At 36.0% G+C, this 24,767-nt stretch overlaps 1 protein-coding gene across 2 annotated transcripts in view; it reads left to right on the top strand.

The window, feature by feature from the left end:
- The first annotated feature begins 264 nt into the window (after window positions 1-264).
- The window catches only part of sfswap (splicing factor SWAP), a 100,151-nt gene continuing 75,648 nt past the window's right edge, over window positions 265-24,767 (top strand). The window contains exons 1-7 of one of the 2 annotated variants that reach the window (XM_051877354.1): window positions 265-624; window positions 2,300-2,463; window positions 8,680-8,811; window positions 10,719-10,798; window positions 13,029-13,254; window positions 14,332-14,438; window positions 18,550-18,700. In XM_051877354.1, coding sequence (XP_051733314.1) covers window positions 419-624; window positions 2,300-2,463; window positions 8,680-8,811; window positions 10,719-10,798; window positions 13,029-13,254; window positions 14,332-14,438; window positions 18,550-18,700 — 1,066 coding nt within the window. In that variant the 5' untranslated portion in view covers window positions 265-418. The remainder of the gene's footprint in view (window positions 625-2,299; window positions 2,464-8,679; window positions 8,812-10,718; window positions 10,799-13,028; window positions 13,255-14,331; window positions 14,439-18,549; window positions 18,701-24,767) is intronic. The other variant, XM_051877355.1, reaches the window with a different exon arrangement.

Here is a 24,767-nt window from a genome sequence, read left to right as displayed (position 1 = left end):
TGCTATTGACTTGCTTCTGTGTTGAGCACAAGGATTTATACAAGTTTACAGCGTGGGTCAAATCTGTGCCTTCATTTTCACTTTAACGTTGACATTTTCGTCTTGATTGGGAATGATATCCATCTTTCCTATCTATGCGCATACCAAAAATGTTTAAATATTATAAAAGGCTCACATATCATATGCAAATATCTTTACAAACTAAAACGGCAGCACTGCATTTGGTTTAGCGAAATACAATGTAACGAATCTGCGACTCTGAAACGCAACATTCTTCAACCCGCCATATTTGTTTCAGCAGTGTGTTGATATGTTTTGGAGCAATTGTTAGCTGACATATATTATTCCACTTCTCTTACCTGTAAAGAAATGGTTATACATTTCTAAAAGTCTATCGCTTATTTTGCGTGTCTAGCGGATGTTATCTGGAATGTACAGGCGCGGGGGGAGCAAGAAGGATCATAATAAAGCGGCTAAGGAGCAGAGCGACAGTAGCAAGTATGCGGAGCTGCTGGTGTTCGGCTACGCCTGTAAGCTGTTCCGGGACGATGAGAGGGCCAGCTACCACGATCAGGGCAAACACCTTATCCCATGGATGGGGGACAAGAACATCATGATCGATAGGTCGGTTAAACAAACCTAATGGGATTCATTACTTAACCAACTTAATGTCTTCCAAAGGGACGTTGGATGTATTGTGTTGTTTTGCAGCACAGGAGGAGCTGATGGCATTGTGCAATGTTTACATGGGCAAACGTGAATAAAAGAAAATTGACTATGACAGATCTAAGATAACTTGCTTGGATTGTGATTTTTTTTTTTTTTTTGTAAGCTCAATGAGCTGTCAGAACTGTCAAATGGTTTCAACAAGAAGTTTAAACCAGCCTAAGATGGTTTGCTGGTTTAAGCTGGTCTCCAAGCTTGGCCAAGATGGTCATTAGCTGGTCTTCTGGCCAAGCTGCTGCTCAGCCCGAAAGTTAAAAAGTACCCAGATGCCTTTTAAAACCATCAGAGAGACCAGCTAACCAGCTTAGGCTGGTTTAAGATGTTGTTGTTTTTTTTTTCTATGCAGGGTTAGGGGATGTTTTAAATCTGAAGCAGAGTCCTTTCTCGCCTGGCCCTCACTTATATAATTTAAAATTAATTTAACTACTCACATAATCCTTTTAACACATAATAAGTGAATATTAATCATAATATGAACCTTATGTACTGGTCATGTCATGTGAGGCCTCTGCTTCTTAACACTTGGTGATTTTGCTGCGGTCACATTTATGTTGCATTCATATGATTAAATGCAAACCATAGCAAATTCACATTAGATTAGCCTGCTACTGTAAATTAGTCCGTGCATTAAGGTGGTTCTCACATATGTGATCCATGAATTGAATTCCATTATATGAATTCTGCAGTCTAACGTTGTTCTTTTGCAGGAAGCACTTTTGACAAGTAGTCAGTCAAATATTGTGTTCTTTATCTGTTTTTCTCTCTTCCTCAACGCTTTTTCCAGTTCAGCTGCAGACCTTTTGAAAATGTGAAAATTGATATCAAGCCAGGAGTGTTTTCAAATGCAGCGGGTTGCATTGAGCCACCTTAATCTGCATGGATCTGTTTCTTGTTTCCAATGTGTATGTGTGTGTCTCTCTATCACGTAATACAGAACTTATTTCCTCAGCAATTAAGGCTAAGGGGTCCCGCCAGGCCCCGATTGCCACCTCATCGCCCACTTCTCTCTTTTGCCGAAGAAACTGGAACTGAGAAGTGGAATACAGGAGCGAGCGCAGGAAAATTTCCTCCATATGGGTTCTTACGGATAGGTATTTATGTACTCGGGCTTGTGTGGATGTACTTCTTTTGCAGTAAATGTAGGAATGATGATGGCAGTTGTCTCAATAAGTCTCAGTTGTCTGACAAGGGTACAAGTTGGAATGGTTTGTTGAACCATGTAAGGTAAGAAGAGCGTTGTTGTTTGCGTTTTATTTTTATTTATTCGCCTCTTGCGTCTTTTTATGGTTTTAGTGAAGAATTAGATGGATTTAGTAAGTTTATCATGCAAGTGCACTCATCTGTTGACCCCGTATACCCTCTGGAGTGCATCATATAGGCCGTCTGCCTTTTGCCACCCAGGCATCTCCTCATGCAAACCTTGTAAGCGAAGTAGAATTTTGAAAGAAAACCATATATGTGAATATACAAACAAAAGGCTTTACTTTTAGGGTTCTCCAGTGTGGTGAGTATTTGTTGTATGTAATCCAATGTTAATTTCCTCTCACCTTTAACCACATGATTCATATTGCAGGTACGATGGCCGCGGTCATTTACATGATCTTTCGGAATATGACGCAGGCTCGTGGAATCACGACTACCAGCTGTCCGAGGAGGAGGCCAGGATAGAGGCTCTGTGTGATGAAGAGAGGTACCTGGCTATGCACACTGATCTACTGGAAGAGGAGGCCAGACAAGGTAAATGCACAGTGATCTATGAGCCTAGTCATTTTTTATGTATAACTCAAACTAAGGTGGGCGATACAGCAAAAATGTCATATCACGATTTCTTTTTTTAGGAAAATCCCAAATCACAATATTTTTTTGCTATTCTGCAAGTGACTGAGCAGTACAGCCAAATTAATTTCCCTATTTTAAAAATGTAGCCTTACAAGGTAACAAAATATAAAAGAAAAACAAATGACAGACCATTTAGGTCAAAGTAGGAGTTGGCGAAGATGAAAATCTTTATTTCATTATTTTATCTTTTGTTAAAAATAAGAACAAAGATGCACATTACAAATACAATATAATATACAAATGAAATAATCTGTGCTTTTCTCACAGCAGGTGTATTTAAAGGGGTCATGAACTGTGTTGGTTTATTAATTTATAATGTTTCCTGGGGTGCACTTATAATTTTAGTATGCTTTTTACATCAAAAATTGTCATAATTTAGAAATAAATCCTGATTTTAGCCCTCTGTTTTGCAAAGCCTGCGCTGAAATGTGATTGATTTACCAAAGCATCCACAGTGAAATACTAATGAATAATGCTCAACTGAGACATTCACATTGTTGAAAATAAATAACCATATTCCTAGCATAAGGATCATTTGAAAGATAATGTCATTTTTGTCCTGTTGTATCGCTCTTCTCTCCTCCTCATCTCAGTAACACGCCAGTGGTCGGGACTAACGTTGCAATGATGAAGTAGGCATGATTTCTTCTGCGGAGGTGGCTTTTCACCTATTTATGACACAGGCACATTCCAGTATCATTCGTTCAATGGGCCTGGTGTCAATAAAAGCTTTTATTGGACTAACAAGGAAGTTTTCAGTTCTGAAACTTACAGGATGTTCTTATAGTACAATGACCTCTTATATATCAAAAGCTCAAGGAAAAGTTGATTTCTCAATTCATGACCCCTTTAACAGTAATAAGAAATTGAATAAACAAATGTAAAAGATAACTTAGTTTAAATGTCTGTTCCTCTATTGACTGCCTTTGAAACCACTTTGACTCTTCTAAAAGTTCATAAAGAGATCGAAAAACTAATCCATATGAATCGAGTGGTTTAGTACAACATTTTCTGAAGAGACTTGATCGCTTTATATGATAAACAGATTTAATTTAGGCTTTTACTCGCATATAAACATTGATCCACGAACATAAGCCGAAGCTCAACCGAACCTGAATGACAGCCAAAAATAAAATTCTCTTTTCGGAAGCTCAAACGTGCTGCGTAACACACGAGATTGAACCTCATTGGTTACGCAGCATGTTTGAGCTTCTGGAAGAGGTTGGTTCTTGTGCATCATTCAGGTTCGGTTGAGCTGCTTATATGGATTGATTTTACAATCTCTTTATGAACTTTTCGAAGCTTCAAAGTGATAGTTGCAAAGGCAGTCAATGGAGGGACAAAGCTCTCAGATTTCATTATTTGTTTTCCAAAGATGAATGAAAGTCTTACAGGTTTATAACAACATGAGGGTGAGTTATTAATAACAGAATTTTCCTTTTGGGGTGAACTAAAATGTATAAAAATATAAACCAAGCAGCTTTATGATTACCTCATGTAAATAACAGGATGCATTAACTTATTTCTGCTAATTTCCATATTTTTACATCCATCATTTTGAGATAAAATGTAAGACAGAAAACCATTTTGACTATTGCCTGTCTATCTTCCTATTTTTAAACAGGAGATTTAAATAATCACATAGTAAATAGGATATTGTTTTCCTATTATTAAATTTAATATAATCGTATTATTCTAAGCATATGGCATTTTATTTACAGCAGACAATCATGCATCCACGTGAGCAGCACGTTCCCGGGTTCATAGGATCACTAAACTCTCTCCTCCACCGTGAATAAATCGCCATCTGAATGCATGAGTTTTATCACTGAAGTGCCATGCAAATTTATTTTTACAGACATTCATGTGAGAAACAATTACCGTCTGAACAGGGCTTATGACAGGGACGCAAATCTCTTCCTGGAGTGAACAGCCCTGCAGAGTTTAACTTCAACCATAACTAAACACACCTGATCCAGTTCATCAAGTCCTTCAGGCTTGTTTGAAAAAATGCAGGGTTGAAACTAAACTCTGCAGGGCCGTGGCCTTCCAGTAATTGAGTTTTGCAAGTCACGTCCAGTCACCTTTATTTATATAGCACTTTATGCAATACAGATTGTTTCGAAGCATCTTTACAGTGAAAACTGGAAAATGATTCAATGATGCAGTTCTGTCATCGTTGGTTAAGCTTAGGGCTCGGTTCAATTCAGTTCTCATTCAATAGTGTCAGTGCAGTCAAATCAATAATATTGTTGAACATTGAGTGTCCCCAGCTAAGCAAGCCAGAGACATTAGTGGCAAGGAACCCAAACTCCATCAGGTGACAGAAAATGGAGAAAAAACCTTGGGAGAAACCAGGCTCAGTTGGGGGGCCAGTTCTCCTCTGGCCAACAAACGAACACTGTGATTATGCTGCATCACATGTCAGAAGTCAGATTTTGCACCCCTGCTGTGTGATTTCTAGAGATGATATAGGGCAGTTTGTTCAGCAGAATGATGTAGTTTCGTATGATTGCATCATCTGTGATTTCTAGGAAAAACATGATGCAATTCAAATACCGGCTTCAGATTACATTGTTCATTGTTTTGCCTAAAAAGCAAGTACAGTCCAACCCCAGTCTTAGATTTATTTATAGATCCAGTCAGTCAAAGATGTATTTTAGTCATTTCTGGGTTAATTTGAGATTCCCAAGTCAAGGGTCCTACATACTGACGCAGTAGCATATCTTGAAAACTAGAGCCAATAAACAATTTTAAGCAGCATTTTCATTTTCAGTGATCCAGAATTAGTAAAGTGTGACTACATTTATTTTAGAAGCATTTTAGCTGACACATTTGTTGTTAAATAGACTGCAAACCTTTGAATTTGAATTGAATTTACCCCTGGTTTCACAGACGAGGCTTAAGCTAGTCCCAGACTAAAATGCATGTTTGAGCTATTTTAACTGAAAGCAGTTTGCACTGACATATCTTAAAATATGTCACTGCCATTGTTTTGTGTCAAGATGCACACCAATAATGTTTTTTTCTAGTGAACGTTTATAAAAGCTACTTGAATATCCTAATTGAACTAAGGCCTATTCCTAGCTTAGGCTAAGTCCTGTCTGTGAAACCAAGCCTTAGGGTCAGTAAGTTTTGTTTTTGAAAGAAATATCTATTTATATTTAGCCAGGATGCATTAAATGTATCAAAAGTGAGAGTAAAGATTTCTGTTTAAAATGAATTATGTTCCTTTGAACCTTCTTGAGACCCCATTTTAACCATTTAAAGTTTGTAAATTTTTTTTTTTTTTTTTTTTGGTTTTTTATAAACTCAAACTATAAACTTTGTGTTAACTATGCATGTTCTGAAACCACAACTTACACGTCTTGTCCCTGTGAGAGTTTTTTTTATTGGGACGCATATATATAGAAAATTTGTGGAAAAGCATGAAGAGACAATTTTATAGCAGCACTTTTTTTAAAGGAAAAAAAAACACTGACCTTTTCGGTTGGAAATAATTAATCTAGCTTGTTTTGTCTAGGTGGACAAGCAGCGCTCTTCAGTAAACCATGCTTTTCATGGTTATCGACTTGTGCAGTCAGACTTTAAGTGCCTTCCTCTAATATCTTTTTGATTGTATTACGTTTCAAGAATAGTAAAAGGTGCTTGTTTGTGTGAAGAGCGTAAAACTGACATGGCTGAGTTTGTTTTTTAGAATAAATCAAATAAGTTGATTTGTAGAACGTGAAAGTGTTCTCGTCGGGTTATACTATGTCACCAGACCGGCTCCTGGTTGCTATGTCAGGTGATGTTTTTATGTGTTGATTAAAGCTTGTTCTGGAATGTTGTTCAAAACATTTTGTCACTTGACTACACCCAGCAATTGAACTGTTAATTCAGTGAAGCGCATTTAGGTAACACCTTACCTGGTTAACAGGTTGCTGCTTACATCATCAAATATTTGTTGTAAGAAAGCAATAAGCTATATATTGCTTCGGATGCATTGAAATATCATCCCAAAATGTCATAAAACTCTATTTTACAAGTGCTCATCCAAATCACTTTTTAGAGCCGGAACTATCTGGGTTTTTTTTAATTGCTTTTGTTGGAACGTTTATAAACCTTTTCAGAATTTTGTTTCATAAAAAGTTAGTCTTCGGGCTATGCTGACGAATCAAATGGAGCTAATTAAATATAGCACATTATTATACCTCAATATATGTATGACCAGGTTCAAGTCAAAAGTGATGCTCCTTAGCTCAATTCGCAGTTTAACAATTTTTAAACAAAGGTGTGCAGTAAGGTAAGTGGGGGTGAATTATGATGTCCTTTGCTGATAGTGTCAGAATGCCATAGTCATTATTTCTGTAGTCATCATGTGGATTCGCCCTTCGGGGGAGACCCAACCTCATTAAACTTTTATCAATCTGTCTACATTAACATCCTATAAACCTTAATAAAGCATTTTGATTGTTTATTATTGGGCTGTCCTTGTGCTCAATTGCAGTTTTAGTAGTTCTGTAGTGATCTTGTTAAAGATGAGAACACACTGTGGATGTTTGGATGTGCAGATTGGTATGAATATATGAGGGTCTGCTCTTGTGGTTTTGGCAAAAGGTTAGTTTTAGGGTAACTGTGTTTAGGTGAGTGTCTGTTTTAGGCTTTGGTTGTGATTGAGAATAAATTAAATACATCAACAGAGTTGTTTTGCCACTGTCATCAGCACACACCTTGTTTTCTTTCAACTATGCAGTAGAATCAGTATGGTTTCTGTGCTGCATTTACAATATAAAGTTGGCTATAGATCAGTTGTTCTCAGTTCCAGGCAAGAGAACACGCATACCAGAATGATTTAGATGTTTTACTAATTAAATCACCTGAATCGACTCATCAGCTTCTTTGTATGTTGAAGGTGGAGACATCTAAAACATTCAGGGATGTGTCAAATGTCAAACAACAATTGTCAAAACGATTCCTGTACGCATGAATCTGGGAAAACCACTAAAAATGCTGTGTTATGCTGCAAGGCTAGGAGTTGGCAATGTCACTTTGTAAAGAAACACTACACGGCTATAGACTGAACACATCATACACATGCGCATGGCGTCACTGTTTTTTACGAATTCACATTTTTGTAGTTTAAAAAAAAGAGGATAACAGTACCAGTTTTCAAAAGTTTGCATTTTCAGGCCCCCAAAACATTGTTGTCATGCAAGTGAACATCTAAAATGCTTAAGTTTTCCATTTTTAGTTGAAAATGATATAGTGTAAACTCCCCCTAAATATTATAGTGATGGCTTTGCTGTCAGGTATATTTTGAATACTGTACATTCAAGTTTAAAAAAAAAAAAAAAAGGGTTAGGGTAAAACTCATTACGATGTCAGTGAAAGTTTATTGCCAATTTTCTTTTAAAAAATTAAATTATTTAAGTACTTTGATTTATTTTATTTATTTAAGTTAACACTACTGAAAAGTTTAGGCTCAGATTTTCTTTTTTGAAAGAAATTAATACTTTTATTTAGCCAGGATGCATTAAACTGCAGTTGCAAAATCGCAGTAAAGACATTTATAATGTTACGGAAGATTTCTGTTTTCAAATAAACTTTCTATTCATCAAAAAATTCAGAGAGAATTTTTTTTTTTTTTTTTACAGTTTTCAAAAAATATTAAGCGGCACAACTGTTTTCAACATTGATAAGAAATGTTTCTTGAGCAACAAAATTGCATATTAGAATCATTTCTGAAAAATCACGTGACACTGAAGACTGGAGTAATGGCTGCTGAAAAAATTCAGCTTTGCAATCACATGACATAAATTACATTTTAAAATATATTATTTCATAGAAGACAGTTGGTTTCTATCCTTGGCGAACAATAGAGACTTCTTTCAAAAGCATAAAAAAATTGAACAGTGTATGTAAACTAAAAAAAATTCTATCTGAATTAAGGCGTGTCAAATAATGATTTGTTGGATCAGTGTTTTAGCCCCAACCTTAGAACATTAAAACTTTGGGGCAATGTGACTCAGTTGTAAAATTGTGGAGAGCAACAGAAAGAGAATGTTTGAGGACCCTGAACATTGCAATCAGTTCAAGTTCTTTCATGAGAATCTTTTTTTTTTCGATTTGCAGAGGAGGAGTATAAAAGGCTGAGCGAAGCTTTGGCAGATGAAGGCACCTACAACGCAGTGGCCTTCCGTTACAGTGCGGACTACTACGACCCCTCCCAGCCCACTGAGGAAGAGGAGGCCAACAAAGAAGCAGGTGGGATTCGTACAAGTCTAGAAACCACACAACTTCAAAAACCACATACTTACTTTGAACTGTTGCTTGAGTCTGCCTGAAGAGGTTCAGTTTCTAAGACAAGTTTCTGTTCTTCTCAGACATACTTTAGCCTACAAACTTCAAAATGCTCCGGGATGAAACGAGGCCATTTCCCTTAGGTCAAATAAGTATAGTTTTTGAGCCTCAAGGCACTGAAAAGCTCAAAGTTTTTTTTAAAGAGTGAGTGAGGCAAGCAGTGGGTATGCAGAGACTGTTAATGACCAGCAAGGTCCAATGGTTCAGCACTAAAGAGTTTTAGCAAAAACATCACACTTCATGGCTGATTGCTTTATAAACACTGGAGCCTAGAATTAGTTTGAGTCCTCAAAGCTCGTCTCGAGCGGAAATTCTGGGACAAATGAGATTCTAAAACAAACAGTAATCACCCTCGATGCTTTTGTACTCCTCATTCACACCTGCTTGCACCAGCACTCTGCAGAGAACAAGACACTTGGCCTATGGCGTGCACAGTCCTTATCCCACACACACACAGTCAACTAGTGTTATTGATGTCTTTTTCTCACTGTGACTGTGATGAAGTCATAAATTTTATAGAAGCTGAACTGGAAGCCAGACAGCTCCCCCCCTCCCATCAGAGGAAGATCATTCACAATCATCAGCCTCACACATCGTGACCCACAGTCCTTTCACTGTCTGATATTGCCCACAAAATTGAAAAGTACTTTTTTAATGTGGCTAGTTGTTATCTGATTGGCTGACTTTACACAACTTCCAAAAATAAGGGCGCGCAAGATTTTTTATTTTTTTTTATTCAGTTCACAAATAAAGTCATGTTTACAAGGTACCAGTGCCTAGTTGCAAGAAATTCTGATCACTAAATTCTGCTGCTTAAATTCTATTATTAGAGGATTTCTTAACTGTAGGGGTTTTGAGCAACTAGGTGCGGGTTTGTGGAACAAGCCCTCCTGAAGGTGAAATAATTACCCGATTTGCCAGTTTAATGCCGTCTTATATTTGAAAAAGATACATTTTTGTTCCAGGAATTTAGAAGCAAGATAACTTGATATCAACGAGAAGAACTGCATTTTTGCTTTGTTTTCTGAGTTATATCTATTAAATATTCTGTGCTTGTTACTTTTGGAAATCAATTTTCAGCTAGTTCTCCAGTGTTTTCTGTACAAAAATGCCTTGTTTTAATGTCAGACTATAATTGTGGTATAATCTAAACATAAAAACAATAGAAATTGTGGCCAGTCATTTACATGTCGTTCTGATGGTCTTATTGTACGGGTGGCTCGCAGCCAAAATAATCTGCACTGCTGACCAGATGATGTTTACTCCCAAGATTTAGGTTTGTGAGACAATGTGAAATGAACGTAAAAAAATTAAGCTCGCATGACAACTGACTATTTGTTGGATAGGTTTAAAAGAGCTGTTTGATTTGTAAGAGTAACTAATGTGCCGCTAACTACAAGATTTGATTATCTCCCACAATATCTTTAGCTGTTGCACATTATTGCACCTGCAATGTATTTCCATCTCGAGCCTCCTTTTCCCTTCACATTGAATTCAGCATAAAATTTTAATTTGGTTTTTACCTGTCCTGACCAATTCATGGAAGCTAAGGGTTGAAGAGTTCATAGAGGCAGAAGTGGTAAACAGAGCTGACGGGGCTTGTGGTCTCTCTAAAAGTTGGAGTAAATCAAAATGAAACTTAAAGTGCCTCCAGTCCTTTTAATGTGCCCTTAGTTAAAGAAGCTTCATAGTTGCATCTGTATGTGTGTTTTTTTCTTTTCCCACCTCTGATTCTTTTGTGCTTCTTAGCCTTTGCCAGTTTGATTTTGTCTATTCATTCTGTTTTCCCCTCACCTTTGCTCTTCTCTCAGATCAAGAGCAGCCGGAGGAAGAGAGCGAGGAGCCGTTTGTGGCGCCCCCTGGCCTCCTCATCCCTCCAGATGTAGAGCTGGTAAGCAGATTATGAAATATACCCATTTTGCAAAGTTTCACCAAAATTAAAATTCTGGCAGAGACTAATAATATAGTGTTTATTTTCTTGTTAAATAAATGTATATCTCCAATTTCATTTCCGTCATGAACATTTTTCTGCCATTTTTTTAATTTTGTCCAAAACCTACTTTTGTGAACTAGTCCTAGGTTTTTCGCCCCAATTGGACCCAAAACAGTGCAGAAAGATTCTCTGGAGTCTGAAAGACAATAATTATCAAAAAAAAGTTTAAATTTTGATTCACGGTCGCTAAGGAGCGTAAAAATGTTTGTTATGGGCAGAGCCACTTTTACTAAAATGGCAATAACTCGAGAACGAAATGAGATATTTTCACAAAACTCGGTACACATGTGTATGGGCTCAATCTTTGGTCATGTGAAAAAAAATTGCGGTGATTGGACACTTGGCCTTTATTTAATAGATAAATGGCTTATGGCTTCTGTACTATTATGTCTAAATATATTAAAATACTGCAATACAACACTAAAAATTAAAATCAATTATTTTTAAATGCTGTAAGTGAATTTTGGCATCACAAAGTTATAATGTACAGCATGAAATTGGATATTAATTTGGAGATTTTCTAAAGATTACATAGCATTATTGTAAATTATAAATGTTTTTAAAGATTAACATTACGTAAAATCAGTCATTTCAAATGCTACAAGTGATTTAGGCATAAACATTACATATACCGGTGGTAGTAAATTATTAATTTTTTAACAGTAAAAATTGGGGAAATATCCAATAAAATATTCAATAAAATATATAAAATTATTTATAATAAAAAACAATAAAATTAAATATCGACAATGCAGATAAATAAAATAAAATAAAAGTCTCTACTGTTTGCAGATAATCAATATGGAACCAATATATTGTGCATTCATACTTATAATCACCACTACCTACATTACCTACTTTCATTAAATATGTACTTGATTTAGTTTTCTGTTGTTGGATGTCTGATAATTTAAACCGAAAGATTGAAGCTTTGCAGTCTGCAAGAGGCCATTTATGACTATGTGGCAAATAAAGACTCTATTCTTTGTTCTTTTCTATTCAGAAGATTCTGATTTGATTGAGAGCTATAAAGATCTTCCTTTGTATAACCTGTGCGCACGGTGGGATGCTAACGTCAGTCTGTACAAACCCGACATGGGCTTTTATCTCTGCAGGATCCCTCTTTCAGAGCCACACACAATCACTGATGATTTTATTTTACAGTGCCCGTAACTGAAAGCAAGTTGATCCCACCAAATTATTCTTCTCTAAAAGCTCAGGAGTCTCAGTGCCCCTCCTTTATCCTCTTAAACCAGGGATTTGACAGCACTTTCCCACCAAGGCCTACTGGAAACATAGCAACATAAATACTTAGCCATCCAGTGAGCCACTTGTTGTAACAATGTACTCTAACCTGCTCTCTCTTTGTTGGTGGGATTGATATTCGTCTCAAGGTTGGAATATTAGTGGAAACCTTCAGTTTCTCAGGCTTGAAAACCCCAATTAGTTTCAAGTCTGTGAGGTTCTTTGAAGGAGCCTTGTGAATTATTAATCTTCAGCTGCTCTGATTACCTTGCTTATTGTACAGTACATAGCTTGAAGCAACAAAAGAATCCGATTTTAAAGACAAACGTTGATTTGTTTATATTCAGATTAGCAAGACATTGTTTGACTCTCTTGGTCTCTGGGGCTTTGAAAGCAATAGATTCTGTTTACCTGGACATTGAAGCCAAAGTGCAGCACTTTGAAAAGTTCTCATGCAATATTCATACTTTCCTCTAATGAAGGATATGTGTCATTTTCACAGCTGTGACACTATTGGAACCATTTGTCATTTAAAATATGGCATCGCCATAAATCAGTTCAGCACATGAATATGATTTTGTCTGCAGCTTGAAAGATTTGTGACTATTTTAAATCTGCTTGTGTAGCTGGAAATGAATTAATGACGTCCCTGGTTAGATTCATGAAGCGCCGGCCCACACTCTCACATAGATTGTTTGTGCGTTGATCTGCAGTAGAAAATCCTGTGCCTGAAGGCATTGATAGTAAATGATCTTTACCAGTTTTTCCCTATACAAATTTTCTAATTAATCTTTCTTTTATTTTTTAAAATGGCATATATTCTCTTTTAAGCTTTTTCAAAATTTCAGTCTTGTTTACCCCATTTCTTTGCCATTTATTTCAGCCTGCGACCACCAAGACGCATGCTATTATTGAGCGCACCGCCAACTTCGTATGCAAGCAGGGGGCCCAATTTGAAATTGTGCTAAAGGCAAAGCAGGCTGGCAACTCCCAGTTTGATTTCCTGCGGTTCGACCACTACCTGAACCCTTACTACAGACACATTTTGCGAGCTATGAAGGAGGGAAGATACACACCGGCCTCAGAGGGCAAGCAGGACCAGGAAACGGGTGTGTTTTTCATGTTACAGTTTATTAGGTTGTCCTTTTTGTTTTTTAAGCATTTGTTGATGTCAACAAGAATTTTTGATGCCTTTTTATTTATACACATTTTCCTTTTTTACCCACTATTCATTTGGTATGTGTCATTTTAAACAACAACAAAAAAAGGTATGAAGAGGTAGATTTTGGGCCGAACGTTATTGTAGAAAATCATAAAAGATGTTCTTTGGTTTGATTTTAGTCAGATTTAAATGCAGATAAATGTCTTCATAATAGTTTGTCGTTGTGATTGCTCTCTTCAACCACTTTTCATGATTCAGTCACAAGATAAAATACAGTCCTGCCATACGGTTTTGCCTTAAAAAAAAAAAAAAAAACTACAGTTCAGTTAGGGTTTTTTTTTTTTTACGTTTTACAAAAAAATTCTAATTAATGCTGTTCTTTTGAACTTTCTATTCATCGACGTATCCTGAAAAAATTGTCACGTTTTCAAAAATATTAAACAGCTGTTTTGAGAATTAATAATAATAAGAATGGTTTCTTGAGTAGCAAATCAGCATATTAGAATGATTTCTGAAGGATCATGTGACACTATAGACTGGAGTAATAATGCTGAAAATTCAGCTTTGCCATCACAGGAATTTCACTTTAAAATGTGTTAAAATAGAAACTGAAGAGAGACTTAAATTGAAATAATATTTCACAGTTTCACAGTTTTTACTGTATTTTTGATTAAATAATTGCAGCCTTGGTGTGCATAGGAGACTTCATTCAAAAATATTAAAAAACCTTAACAACCTTAAACATTAAAAACAAAAATTGTATCTTTTTAAAATATTAAAAAAAGTATATATCACCATTATTCAAGTGAAATTGGTTGCGAATGCAGTTTGATATTGACTTTAATTTCTCTAGGTGCACTAATTATGTTTGCAGTTTGCACACATTTTGTAGTATGTATCAAAAATTTAACAAGAGTTGAATTGAGTCAGTTGTTTTTAAAATAATGAACAGATCTGAACAGATGTGACTGCATTTGATGTGAAGGCAGTTAACAACCCAAACAATTGGCCCTTTTTTAAACAGAATCAAAGTCGGACGATTCTGATGACGATGATGATGGGGATGGAAACTACCTGCACCCAAGTTTGTTTGCATCCAAGAAGAGTTCTCGTCTGGAGGAAATAATGAAGGTATGGCTTCAAACACACCCCATGCTGCTTAGGAATATTAAAACATGCTTTTGACAGTTTTCAGACTGTGATTATGTACTTTGTACCCTGTATCAAATGTTGTATCATGCCTGTTCATAACTAAAACAGCAATGACATGCAATTTAACCCCCTGCTGTGCACACTGCTTAAACGTGCATTTATTTGCACTTAGTTAAACCAGTTAAATAGGCAGTTACCATTATTTTCTAATTCAATTTATAACTGTTGAAAGCCATACATTTCAAAATTGCTCTTAAGTTGTTCTATTTCTTGGCAGAACTGGGCCTGATATGAAAGCATCTGACATCAAAGTGTTCCCTTTTTATATATTTGTTCAAATAAGGATATCTCATCAGATGGTTATAGCTTTGATTTCTTCATCTAATATTCTGTATGTTTAATCTGAAATGCTCCGTCATTTCTAGAGAGTGGCACAGAGAGACATTGGAGATAAAAGCTTGTAAAATAAACTAATGTTGTCTGATTTGGTTTCCTAACAGAAGTCTTCAGCTCTCGGCTTGACGGTATAAGTTGGCTTTTCAATCATGAACTTTAACTTTTGCAATACTAGACTAATTTATTTAAAGGAGCTAACTCATGGTTATTACAGTCAAATACTGCCAGACTTGTCAGAAATTATTAAACTAAGTTTTCTGATGCTTAAGGAAGAGTGACTGTTGAACATTCATCTCAGGTCTTATGCTTGAGATCCCTCTGTGTGTCATGTTTTACTGTGGCTTAGTCAACCTGTGTGTTCTGGTTCTTCCAGAATTCGGGATTAATGCCACCCACGTGTTATGTGGATTGATAACTTAATAGCAGCTCAAGTAACCAGTCATGCATTCATGGGGGCCATTTACACTACATTGTTTTCAACTAAAAATGGAAAACTTTTTAAGAATTTGGCTGTTCATTTACATGATAATGGCGTTTTGGGGGCCTGAAAGCGCAAACTTCTTTGAAAACGGGATTCAAAGTGCAAGTTTTTGAAAACGATACCGTTATCATCTCCGTGTAAACTATAAAAGCGCAAATTTGTGAAAACGGTGACGTCATGCACATGTGTATTAGGTCTCTATATGCGCGTAGTCAGACCTTCAGACTAACAGCAGAAGGTCTGGACTCTATCGCAGCATTCATTGGCCAAGGACCGCCTAAGAGGATGTTTGACTGACATGTAACGCAACCAATCACAGTTCGCTTTGTTCCGCGTCGTGTTTGGGGTTGTGAAATATAAAGTCATTGTCCCTACAATAACAGACCAGCGTGCATCTAATAAATGATTAATTTAAAAACTGCAACAATGGAGCCACGAACGTTACATACCTTTGAAAATCCAGCGTTTAGTTGATCCTGGTAAGCGCTCATTGTCACAGTTGTAAACATGACGGCTTTCATCTTCCACGAGGGGGTTTGGCGTCACGGCATTTGTTTCCAGGCGGACCGTTAAAGAACGCGACACATGCATCTCCCGGACATCCTGTAGAATTCAACCAACCAAATGACAACTTCGAAACTCCTGAAGTGTTTCCAGTTAAAGGTGCAATGTGTACAATTTGGGAGGATCTATTGACAGAAATGCAATATAATATATATAACTGTTTTCAGTGGTGTATAAAGACCTTACATAATGAACTGTTATGTTTTATTACCTTAGAATGAGTCATTTCTATCTCATACACCGTGGGTCCCTCCTCCATGTCAAGTCGCCATTATGCGCCGGCATGTTTCTACAGCAGCCCTAAACGGACAAACACAGAGCGCGTTTCGTCACTATGGTGTTGTTCTTCTAAATCATTCATGTTTTTAGATTCAGCTTGCATTGTCACTGCGTTGAATATGCACGAAGTAGTAGTAGTAGTAGTAGTAGTAGTAGAAGTAGTAGTCGTCGTATGATTTATTAGAAGCAGAGACCGTTCTTTGTTAGAAATAAGAAGAAACCTCATTGCTACTCTCTGCTCTCTCAGACGACGACATGTCGGCGAGACGGCCTTTGTAGCTTCTCTGAAAGGGAGGGGTGCGAGGGGTGTGCGCCGTTAGTTGCAGTTCACAACCTCACCGCTAGATGCTGCTAAAATTTACACACTGCACCTTTAAGCGTGCCATATGCATCAGACGTTCAACCAACGGTCCGTGTACGTGACGTCTGAGACTAATAGGTGCGTGGTGTTTCTTTACAATGTGACATCGCCAACTACTGGTCCGTCAGCATAGTACAGCGTTTTAAGTCGTTTTCTCTGATCCGTGTGAATGGGAATCGTTTTGAAAAAGTTGTCATCTGTAGGCGAAAAACGCATTTTTCCATTTTTAGTACATCATTGCCATGTAAATGTACCTCTGATCACAGAAGCAGCATTATCAAGTTTGCAGGGCATGTGAAAATAATCTGAATCAATGTTAAAACATAAACAATAAGATTTTTATCTGTTGTCCTTGTTAACATCAGTGGTTTTGTACTGGCCCTGCCAGTACAAAATGCATGTTTGAGCTGTTTTAACTGAAAGCAACTTGCTTTGACATATCTTAAAATATGTCTGTGCCATTGTTATGTCTCAAGATGCACACCAGTAATGTGTTTTTCTAGTGTACGTTTATAAAAGTTACTTAAATATCCTAATTGAACTAAGGCCTAATCCTGGCTTAGGCTAAGCCCTGTCTGTGAAACCAGGCCCTACATTTATTAGGTTTATAATGTTTTTAATTGGCAAGAAATTATGCAGCTCTAATGAAATTCCATGTCAGCTATAAATTTATAAACAGACTTGCTGGAAAAATTATGGCATATGGTGTTTTGTTTATAATTTTCACCTCATTTTAAATTATGCATTACGGACTATCACAAATCATTCTCACAATTTCCACAGGACCTCATTTATGTTAGCCAGCTAAATGACTTCCTTGACATATTTAAAGTTTGCACCAGGAATGTTCAATCCATCACAGAAACCCAGATTTTTTAAGGCATTAAAACACAAGATTAAGAAACTTTTGCCTTTGTGATAAGTAGCTTTGCCTTATAGATATTATTATACTTTTGTCCTTTCTCTTACATTTTCTTTTGTCTGTATGTTTGGAAATATTAAAAATGGAGACAGTTTCGTACACACAGGGTAGAACCTTTTAACCAGAGAGCTCATTCGTTGAAAGCTTGAAGTATGAGCCTTTGAGGAATAATTTCTGCCATGTGATGAATATTCAAGAGCTCATACTTGTAAGATAGCACCTCTAGTGGTGAAAAGTAGTACTACAGCCTCAGCTGAATAAGCTTCTGGTGAAGGAATAGTTCAGACAAAAATGAAAATTCTGTTGTTGTTTCCTCACCATCATGTTGTTTCTTAAAATATGTTTGTTATTCAGTGAGCAACAGGCAAGCAAAATGGATTTTTAAGACGTGGTGTCATAATACGGTGTAGACATTTAGAGAGACTAGACAGAAAATGCACTGGAAGACAAAAAAGCTCTCTGCATCTAGTGAACAGTACTTAAAAGGTCACCTCCTTAGAGGACAGAAGGGATTCCAGTAAAGTGCATGTTCAGCCTATTTTCTAAAAAGAAGTGGTCTCGCAGGGTAGGGAAAGAATCTGTTCATGCAGGACGGCAACAAGCAGAAGTGATGACAGCGTGCAAAAGTCTATAAAGCATGGAGTGACATCCAGTGGCAGGAAGTACTGAGGAGAGACAAGTGCAAACTTGAAATCTTTGGTTCGTAGGGACATCCCAGTATGTTGGATGTCTTTTTGTTACATTGTTAGACTGGCTACTTTATACACAATTGGAGCGGTGTCTCACATGGGCAAGGAAAAGAACTAAATGCAGCCAAACTGTGCAAAAAGTTTGGAAGGATCTGCCACAGAGCCACCTGAAATAACTACAAATCAATGTGCTCCAGTGAATTGATTCTCCAAGGGGAAGCACAAAATACTGGCTAGGTTTAAAACCTGATTTATTGACTTAACTCTGTTGTATAGTTACACGCAAATAAATCTTTTCTGTTTTGTTTAAACAGCTTTACACACATTTTCTGGGTGGGATATATATACTGAGGAAAGTAGTGCACAGCCCACTGATGTTATGTTTTCATGTGTCATAGCCTCTGCAGGTCATTGACCCAGATCACCCGTTGGCAGCACTCGTTCGAAAAGCCCAACAGGAGAATAATGGTGCTGCAGCGATGGCACCCAAAGCAGAGGAAGAGCAGCAGCCGGCGACAGTAACCACACAGGTGGAATACAGCTCTGACCGTGAGTATGATACCAAATCATCTATATAGTTGAACAAAAGGTCATGGAACAGCTTTTTAGAAGTTTGAAGAGTTTTGGGCTTCACAATTAATGAAAATAAAATCAAAATCATGAATGCATATTAGGATTTTGATTTTATTTGCATTAATTTTGCAGACCTATGCTCATTATTAACATTGTTATCATTATTATATTATAGTAATGCAGTTTATTAATTAGCATGTATATTATGATTAATGATTTTATGAATTATGATTTTAATTAATTGTGCAGCCCTGTGCATATTATTATTATTATTAATCTTAATTATAATGCCGTTTATTAATTCCACTAGCATACATATCATGATTTTGATTTTATTTTTCTCAATTGTTCAGCCCTATGCATATTATTATTATTATTATTATTCTTATTCTTATTCTTATTATTATTCTTATTATTATTATTTGTTTGTTTGTAGTAATAGTAATAATAATAATTATTATTATTATTATTATCGTCATTGTTATTGTTAATCTTAATTATAATGCAGTTGAATAATTTCACTAGCATGCATATCATCATCATCATCATCATTTTTATCATCATCATCATTATTATAAATCTTAATTATAATCATGATTTTGGATTTTAGTTTCCTTAATTGTTCAGCCTTATGCATATTATTATTATTATTATTATTATTATTATTATTATTATTGTAATTTATTCGTAGTAGTAATAGTAATAATAATAATCATTATAAAAAAATCCAAATTCCATTTTTTCCATTTTAATTTTTTGGACTCGATTTTAATGGTTCAATTAAATTTTAATAATCAAAAAGAATGTCTAATTAAATTAATTAATTATTAATTAAAAAATTTATTTTTCATGAAATTTTTGCGTATTTTAATTTATCTGGCAATCAAATGAACGGATAACATTAATTTAATTTATCTTTTAATCATGAAATTAAACTTTTTTTTATAAAACAAAGTGCTGCACAACAGAGCTTTACTGTTAAAATTAAAACTATGAAGAAAAACAGATTGTTCCTTAAAAATATAGTTTGATTTTTATTATTTTTTATTATTATTATTTTTAAGTTTATTAGTGTTAGTATTATTATTACATTGAAACGTGTCTCAATTCTACTGTACAACAGTAATATGTTTCTGTCAAGTTAAATCAAACTTTTATTCTGACGGGTTGCCAAGAGCTTTGAGTTTCTGTGTGTTTATGGTATGACGATAGATTTTCTAAAACAAAAGCGGTAAAATGCTGATGAAGTGACTCAGAGCAGCTCTGGAGATGAATTTTGTGCATTCATGTCCTCATATAGTAAGGCGACAGAGGATGAAAACCGCGAGCATCACATGTGCTTCAGTGTGTGTGTGTGTGTGTGAGGTAAATGAAACCGCGCTTCTGTGCCATTAATTTCAGAGACATACAGACAAGCAGGATTCATATTTAAATAGCCTTTTGCGGTTTAATATTCACAGACACTCTATATCGTGATTTAATTTAAGTGTACTGACCTGCTTTTTATTCATTCATCAAAAATTTGACAAATTCCGTGACATTTCGCGTTATGTTGTAAATTCCGTTTTTATGAATGGATTCCGCGATTCCGTCCGCGTTTATTTTGTAGTAATACTAATAATAATAATAATTATTATTATTATTATCATTATTATTATCATTATTAATTATTCAGTATTACATGACAATAATTAACATGACTGGGTTCCAAAAAATAAAAATAAATAAACAAATATGAACAACTGAAGTGGACCCAAAGAAACAATTTCAGGTTAAGCATGCTAAGAGTACTTTGGTTCTTCTTTACTGGGTTAACATAGTCGTAGAAATTTCTGTATGCATATTTTATGGTGTGCTATATAAAAATATTTCTCTGCATCTCATACTGTTAGTCATTTTGGTTGCTGTACTTAATTAAAGAGCAGATTTGTGCTTTAACATATAGTGAACATAAATGGGCTTGACTTTTGCGGTGTGCTTAGACTTAAAATGCACCATAAAGCTTGACACAAACTGAAACTGCAGCATGATAGAGTTCTGTTTGTCTTTTTTGGATGTGGTCAGTTGTTATTGGCATGTCTCATGCTGATGAACAAAGACACATGTCCTCTTGAGAAGAGCCTTTAATGGAAGTGGGTGAGGACTACAATGCCAGCTCTTTAAAGACTGTGGCAAATCATTAACATCTTGAATTATTTTTAGAATGATTGATTTTCAGGGCATCCTTGAGTGAACATGGCAATGAAGCTGACCCTTCAGTGCGAGCAAAGTTCATTAAATTAAGTACTAAAGTGGGCAGACTGCCCTCCTTATCTTTAGTCAGTTCTAATTCAACAACTTTACAACTTTAAAGGCAGTTTTTCTTTCAACACTTGAATTGATTCTCATTACATCCTCAGATTTTTGCAGCTGTTGAGCACCATAACCAATCACAGATATGTCCGTTGTGCGTGTGAATTCAATGGCGAATCAAAGGCGCTCAAATTAGTCTATAAGTCTGTCAGTAATAGCATCTGCTCCTAATGAGCGAGTTTCAAGCAGTCTGATCCACAGATGCGTGCTTTCTGTTCGTGTTGCCAAAATGAGTGCACCTGATGCTCAAAAAGCAGCTTTAGAAGCAAAGCTAAAAGTAATCGTTGGTAATTTGGAATAATATTGGATTTGCTTGATATTGCAGCACTTGCTTGAAGTTTAGTACCTGATACGTGGCAAATGAGCAACTTGGCAAAACTATAACTTCCTATTGTAATAATTAACAGCACATAGACACAAATAAGACATTATGCGATGTGGATAGATTTGCTAATTATAATGGGAAAAGAACATTTTTTTGTTGCATCTGCTTTTGTGTCAATCTATTAAAAAATAAATAACTGTTTTGTTTTTGCTGCTGCCAAGAGGACAGATGTGAAGTTGAAGTCTTGATTTACTGATAAAACGTTAATGATTTAATTTGTGATTTTCATTTTTAAATTAAGTTTAGTAATTTTGTTGTGCGTTTGTCATTTTTATCATTTTTTTTTTTTTTTAAATTTTTCTGTTTTTATTTTTATTTTAGATTATTTTTTAGTAATTTTAGGACCTAAACTTATTTTATTAGTCATTATTTCTGATTTTTACTTAAATTTAGCTTAAAGTTTTTCATCTAATTATAGTTCATACATCTAGTTATAGTTCAATTAATTATAGTTAGCAGGACAATTATGATCAAAATCATAATTATTGATTTATTGATTTCCCTACACTACATACTCAGAGCTTTATCCTCTCATCTGGTCATACTAAAAAAAAAACACTAAAAAAAAACAAAAAACTTGGACCTGCCAAGACAAATTATGACGGCAAGCACCAGTAGATTTATTTTGACCAAAGAGAATAACAGAAGGTTTTTGTCCTCCAGAGTCCCATGGTGTTTAATCTTCCATTTGCCGTTAGCTGGTTCTCTTGCTTTAACTCGCAAGGTTTTAAGGTACTGTGGGGAACGAGCAATTCGCCTTTTATTGGAAATAGAGAATTTAGCGCTCAGCTGGTGAAACACTCAAGCTGAGACTGCTGATTTGTCTCAATTAGCTTGACTGAAAGAGCACTACTGGTTTCTTGAGGGAAGTGCCACAGGATTACAGTGCCCGAAGGCGCTTCAGTGGGCCAGTTTCTCAAAAGAAAAGCTACTTTGACTGCAAATGTGTATTTTCTAGGATTAACAGCATTACAAAGAGGTTCTGTGGGCTTAACCACAGTCATCCTATAATCTTTGTCCAAATATGAGGGTTATTTTTCCAAGGCTTTGGCCTGTATCAGAGGTTTGCTGTGTATTTGTCTTTGAGGGATGCTTGGCAGTAAATTTGAAGTTTGTTTAAACATTGTTCCCTCCATGCCCAAATCAAGTTTGAATTAGTTGCCTCTGCCTGATATATTTTAAACCGGTTGCTATCAAGTTCCAACCATGTGGTACAACAAAAGCAGAAAACGTTTTATAAAAACAGATTCCTTTGGTTAACTAGTGGTGGGATGTCATGAGGCTCATGGAAGTGTGCACTCAGTGGGATTGAGAGACGTACACGGCTGGGTGACCCCAAGCCTTCTTGGAAATCCTTGTTTACGGCCAGCGGCCATAGCTTAGGCAGACTCCAGATTTATTACGTTACGCGTGCCGTTCTGCTCGTTTGTCCCAGAATGCTCTGCTCATTGCCTGTGAGTCACCCTGGTGCTACACCACACACCGTGCCAGCTTCGCCCTCCCCATTACTTCAGTAAGACATCGCTCTTCTGCTGAAAATAGCAGGCCATTCTGTCTGTTTCACACCAATAGAACAATTACACTCTCATTTCACCAGGGTTCAGCAGACCTTGGTGATCCACATCCATTGAGCTCGCATGATTAATGCAATTTATTAAGTATGTTGACAGTGGGGAGGTATGACCTTTGAACTGCTCAGTTACTGGACTAAGCTGCTGCCAAAACTGCAATCCCAGCAGAATAAGTTGTCTGTTTTTATATAATGAGTCATGATGTGTTGTAAAATGAGTCTATTTAGTGTTCAGAGTACTTTTCTTTGTGGTTTTACAGTGATAACCATTGTCGTTAGATCTTGGAACTGCATAAATAGGTTAATATAGTCTTGGTATAGAACACCATAGTAAACCACTCTGATAGTATTACATGTACAGCAAAGGAATTGTTTTACCTGGGTTGTGATCTTACAGTCGAATGATTCTTCTGAGTCAGTTCTTTTAAATGAATTAAACCACTCAGAAATAAGTCATAGATGAACTCACTGGTCTAAAACGGATTACTCTCTCATTGAATCAGTTTAAATGGTTTTTGAATGAAGTCATACTGTTTATATGCAGTACTGTTCAAAAATTTTGGAGTCTAAGATTTTTTATAAAGATGATTTTTTTTTAAAAAAATAAAAATACAGTAAAAACAGAATAGTAATTTTGTTTCTATATATTTAAAATGTCATGTAAATATAAATTTATTCCTGTGATGGCAAAGCTGAATTTTCAGCATCATTACTCCAGTCTTCAGTGTCACATGACATCTTTCTAATATGCTTATTGATTTGGTGCTCAAGAAACATTTCTTATTATAAATGTTGAAAACTTAACTTTTTTTGTAATTCCCTCATTAAAGCTGCAGTCCGTAAGTTTTGCCTCTTTGTCTGAAACCTGAAAGCATTACAATAAATCGCGCTACCAATGGTGATTAAATCTAACGATCGCTTAGTTCGGATCACGTCAAACTGTGCAAATATATAATTGTTATACTTTGTTCTCAAATTGTTAATGTTAAGAACATCAGCATTGCGTGACTGTGTATTTAGTGTGTATTAGCGTTACCTGTAGATTTCAATCTTTGTCGCCACTCCGAAGTCTTTTGTTTTTGACTACGGGTGGATCTCCAGTTATCACTGGTGATTGTCATTTGGACCTTTCTGGATTACAATCCACCATCAAAATGATATGTTTAATTAGTGCAGCTGCTGTGAGAAAAGGCTATAACTGATCCGCTGCCTGCAGCATCCTCCACATGCCATATAGCCTACTAGCTGGGACTCCTTTATGTAAACAGACGTGACATAATAATGTAAAGACGAACAGCGGCATGCTCGAATTTCCCGCGGAAACCTACCACTACCACTCGAACTGGAAAACATTATTACAAGCTTACCATTTTAAATCGGGCTATGGTAAGGAGATAGTTTTGAACACTGTCTGGTTATGTACTTGCTCAAAAATTGTTTTGGGATAATTTTTAACCAAAAAAAGTTACGGACTGCAGCTTTAAAATCAAGAGTCAGAATCGGTTCATTCTTTGCAAATCCCATCTCATCCCATTAGGACTTGTCCGTTAACCTCTGTATTACACTTCATGCTCAGTTCAAGTCTTAGGATTATTCCGTGTTGCAGCCTCTCTTAGCCAGCTGGGGTGAGATTCAGAAAAGAATTCATTGAAGAGAACTCACTCATGGACTTATTTGCCAGAGTAAGCATAAATTTGTTTGCGTTTGAGACGTGTTCCCTCAGGCATTGAGGATTA

The sequence above is a fragment of the Ctenopharyngodon idella genome, chromosome 21 (genome assembly GCF_019924925.1).
Source record: "Ctenopharyngodon idella isolate HZGC_01 chromosome 21, HZGC01, whole genome shotgun sequence".
In the NCBI taxonomy this organism is placed as follows: Eukaryota; Metazoa; Chordata; class Actinopteri; order Cypriniformes; family Xenocyprididae; genus Ctenopharyngodon; species Ctenopharyngodon idella.
This window is presented reverse-complemented; position numbering and strand designations above follow the sequence as displayed.